This window comes from Pundamilia nyererei, unplaced genomic scaffold (assembly GCF_000239375.1).
Source record: "Pundamilia nyererei isolate P.nyererei 1_Seehausen unplaced genomic scaffold, PunNye1.0 scaffold00266, whole genome shotgun sequence".
NCBI classification, from domain to species: domain Eukaryota; kingdom Metazoa; phylum Chordata; class Actinopteri; order Cichliformes; family Cichlidae; genus Pundamilia; species Pundamilia nyererei.
Genome location: NW_005187667.1, coordinates 645,726 through 649,411, shown reverse-complemented (window position 1 = coordinate 649,411; position 3,686 = coordinate 645,726). Strand labels below are relative to the sequence as shown.

At 49.1% G+C, this 3,686-nt stretch overlaps 1 protein-coding gene across 1 annotated transcript in view; it reads left to right on the top strand.

The window, feature by feature from the left end:
• ncbp3 (nuclear cap binding subunit 3) overlaps window positions 1-3,686 on the top strand; it is a 10,166-nt gene that overhangs the window by 3,006 nt on the left and 3,474 nt on the right. Inside the window, exons 7-9 of the mRNA XM_005750252.2 lie at window positions 295-491; window positions 600-709; window positions 2,357-2,666. Of these exons, the coding sequence (XP_005750309.1) occupies window positions 295-491; window positions 600-709; window positions 2,357-2,666 (617 nt within the window). The remainder of the gene's footprint in view (window positions 1-294; window positions 492-599; window positions 710-2,356; window positions 2,667-3,686) is intronic.

Below are 3,686 nucleotides of genomic sequence, written 5' to 3'. Positions count from 1 at the left end.
TTGCTGATGAAAAACATGATCAGCTGTGATTGAGCAGCATGTAGATCCAACTATTTTCACGGTCGTTGTGGTCGTGATCATTTTGTGAGGCCACATCGAAAGTTGTGCCTCCGTCGCTTGTGTCCCGATCACAGGCTGCACCGCTGCTCCGTCTTTTTCACCGACGTTTACGTGTTTGCGCGTGCGCAGTGTGAGCGGCTGCGGTGACGCCCTCACGAGCGATTGATGATCGGGAGCTGTGAGGTGTTGATCGCGTCTCGTTACCCCGCGTATACGACACGACGCACGATGAAGGCCAAAATCGGCCGATCACCAAAACGGTCGCACGACTCAAAACGGGCCAAACGTCGCACAGTGTCTGCTCAGCTTAACACGTGTTTCCTGTGTGCAGACGACAAGAAGGAGCTGGGCGCCGCTCGCCGCAGCCGATACTACATGAAGTACGGAAACCCGAATTATGGCGGCATGAAAGGCATCCTCAGCAACTCCTGGTAAGGCTCAGAGGTCAAAGGTCATTTCTCAGAGGTCCATCCGGTGTAGATGCAGCTCTGCGTCACAGTCGTCAGTGTTTAATAAAGTTTTGTCTGCTTCCCGTTCAGGAAGAGGCGGTACCACAACCGACGGATTCAGCGAGACGTCATCAAGAGCAAGAAGCCTCTGATTGGAGACAGCATGGGCCACACGCCGCCGTACACACACCGACACTCGGGTGAGATCACGTCGCCCTCGCACAGAGAGGGCGGGGTCAGTTAGGCTTTGATCCCGAACCCAGACGAGCCCTCGGAGTATCGAAGGCGTTTTCTCCCGTCTGTCCGTAAATTTTCGTGGTCGGCCGTTAACAGTGACACGCGGCTCGTCTGTCTGTACCCTCGTCATCCACGCCACGATGACCTCACAGCACCTTGACTCCCAAAGGGAGAGAGGAGCCTCTGGGCGGTGGATAAATGTCAGAGCTGTAGACTAACTTTCTGCCACGGCGGCACAAACCTTTTAACCGCACCACAGTTTCACACGTGCACTTTTTGGGGCGAGGTTTGTGTCCACACAGACGATATCGATTTGTAAATGATTCACTAACAAGCTTGTGCTTAAAGTGCGTTGACGCTCTTTGGTGATATTGTAGACAATGTTAAACTTAATCATCACATCGGCTCCTCTGACGACCTGTTTGCTGCTGAAAGGGGGGGGGGGGGGCACGTGGGCATTCATCGCAGCATATAATGTGTTTCTGCTGCTTTTTCAGCGCTCGGAGGCTGATGTGTCAGAGCTGGCTGTGAACATCAGACGGATCAGGCCTTAACTTAACAAAAATGTTATCAGTCGTTCTTTTCGTCTTCTCTTGTTACCCACAGCTTCATCCACTCTGTCGGGCCTACGCTGCTCACCCGGGCTGGGTACCATCACTACTCGACTGGATTCAGTTTTGTCTCACAGTCAGAAATATTGTAATTCTGATCATTTATCAGCACTGATACTGTGAGACTTGAGCATCACAGCAGAGGATAAAACAGAAAAACATGAAGCAGATTTTTCTGGCCTGGGTTTTTATAGCAGAGAAACTTAAAATGTTCTGCAGTTTTGCATCATTTTGAAACGTTTACATTTCTTCAGTGTTGAACAGCAGAAATGAGGCTTTCTTGTCTGAGGAGCAGACTGATGGGTGAATGAATAATGCAGAAAACGGAGATCAGAGAGAGAGAGCTGTGCAGGAAGTGTGCTTTTGATCGTGCTGGAAGCAAAACAGCAAAAGTCCGAGTGAATTAATGACGATGTTTATCAAATCTGAAGCCTAGTTTGGATCTTCTTTTGCTGCTGGTTCAGTGAGTTTTGGTCGGAGAGAAACAAAACCTGCAGTTTAGAATCGGCGCAAAAAAGACGTAAACACAGAGCGGGCCCGACGCATCAGAATCGCTCAGCCCCGACGGCGTGTCCGTGTACGATGAGAAAGCCGACAGCTCTGTGTTTGTGTGGAGTTTGTGTATCTGCTCTTATTTACCGTTTGTTGAAATAGTTTTGTGAGCGTTTCTGACAAAATACATTTAAAAGTCGATTCAGGATTTAATGACTCGATATGTCTTTATTCAGCTCCTCGCCTCCCTCTGTCCACCTGCACTTTAGAACCACAGCCAATCACAGAGGTCCCGCCCCTGACGTTCACTGATTGGGACACACGATAGGGGCATGTGTTAGTTGTTGACCACACGGAGACTTTGAGAGTTGCTGAGACTTTTTTTTTTCTTTTTTACTGGAACAGCTGTTTTTCTTAGTCGCACCATTGAAACGATTGGTCTCTAGAGCCCTAAATGTGGTTTTCTTCTGCTTCATGCTAACGTTTTCATGACTTCTGTGCTTTCAGCGGATCTCGTCAACCTGCCCGAGGAGCCCATCAAGGAAGAAGAGGAGGAGGAGGAAGACGACGGCGACGAGGACATGGACTCTGACGACAGGGTGGTGGAGTACAGGGAGAGGGGGGACAGGGGCGGTGGCTCACGCTCACTGGGGGCGGGGCTCCACAGCCAGACGGACCGCTCTCCGTCTCCGTGGTCCGAGTCGGACGAGATGGACTACGACCTGGAGCTGAAGATGATCTCCACGCCGTCGCCGAAGAAGAGCAAGAAGATGACGATGTACGCCGACGAGCTGGAGACGCACCTGAAGAGCATCCGGTCAGAGTCGCTCACGTGTGTGTGTGTGTGTGTGTGTGTGTGTGTGTTTTGTTTTTCTATTCAGTTTTATTTTCACAACAACAGTCGCCTCAAGGCGCTCCTACAATAATACATACAGAGAAAAACCCAACAATCATATGACCCCCTATGAGCAGCACTTTGGTGACAGTGGGAAGGAAAAACTCCATTTTAACAGGAAGAAATGTCCGGCAGAACCAGGCTCAGGGAGGGGCGGGGCCATCTGCTGTGATTGGTTGGTTACAAAAGACATGCTGCAGACTGAGTGTGTGTGTCTGTGTGTGTGTGCACGCCTCTCAGTGAGGCTGAGCATTAAATTAAAATGGAAAGAGCCATCATGTTTGCTCACAGCTTTTATTTTGAAAATCAGGGGTGCCGCAGTGTTCCTGCTTCCTTCAAATACCAGAACCTTGTTTTTACGTCTGAGTGGGCGGCCTCACAGGAAGTGACATCATAGAAAAATCAGGCATTCTGCAGTTTTGGGTGATGATGGTGGGAAGTGGGCGGATCCCGAGTTAAACTTTATTTAACTTTGAAGCGAGTGAGAACGATTGGCTGGTCACCAACCAGCAACTGTAAAACAACCACTACCACATACTACTTCCTGTGTGGGCGGATCTTTAGTCTCCAGGCTGTTGCTGTGAGTACTGACAGTTACTGTGTCCCAAAACCTAAGCTGCATCCTCCGGAGGACCGAGAAGGCTGGAAGTAAACAGCTCTGAAACTGGACGGTGTCGCCTTCAGATCTGCGTCAGCGCTGTCTCGGTGGAGTTTAATAAACTCGTCCGTCTGCTCCTTGCTGTCTAAAATGTAACAGGACACTGGAGTAAACTCGACCATCTGTTTAATCAGTTTTCTGTTTGACGTTTATTCAGCTGTGTGAAAACCACCTGCGGGATTAATAAAGTTTTATTTTATCTAATAACTTTAATCTGAGCCAAACCGATTTACTCACGAACAAATAAAACAAAAAGCCAAACAATAACATTTTTAGGTTGTCTA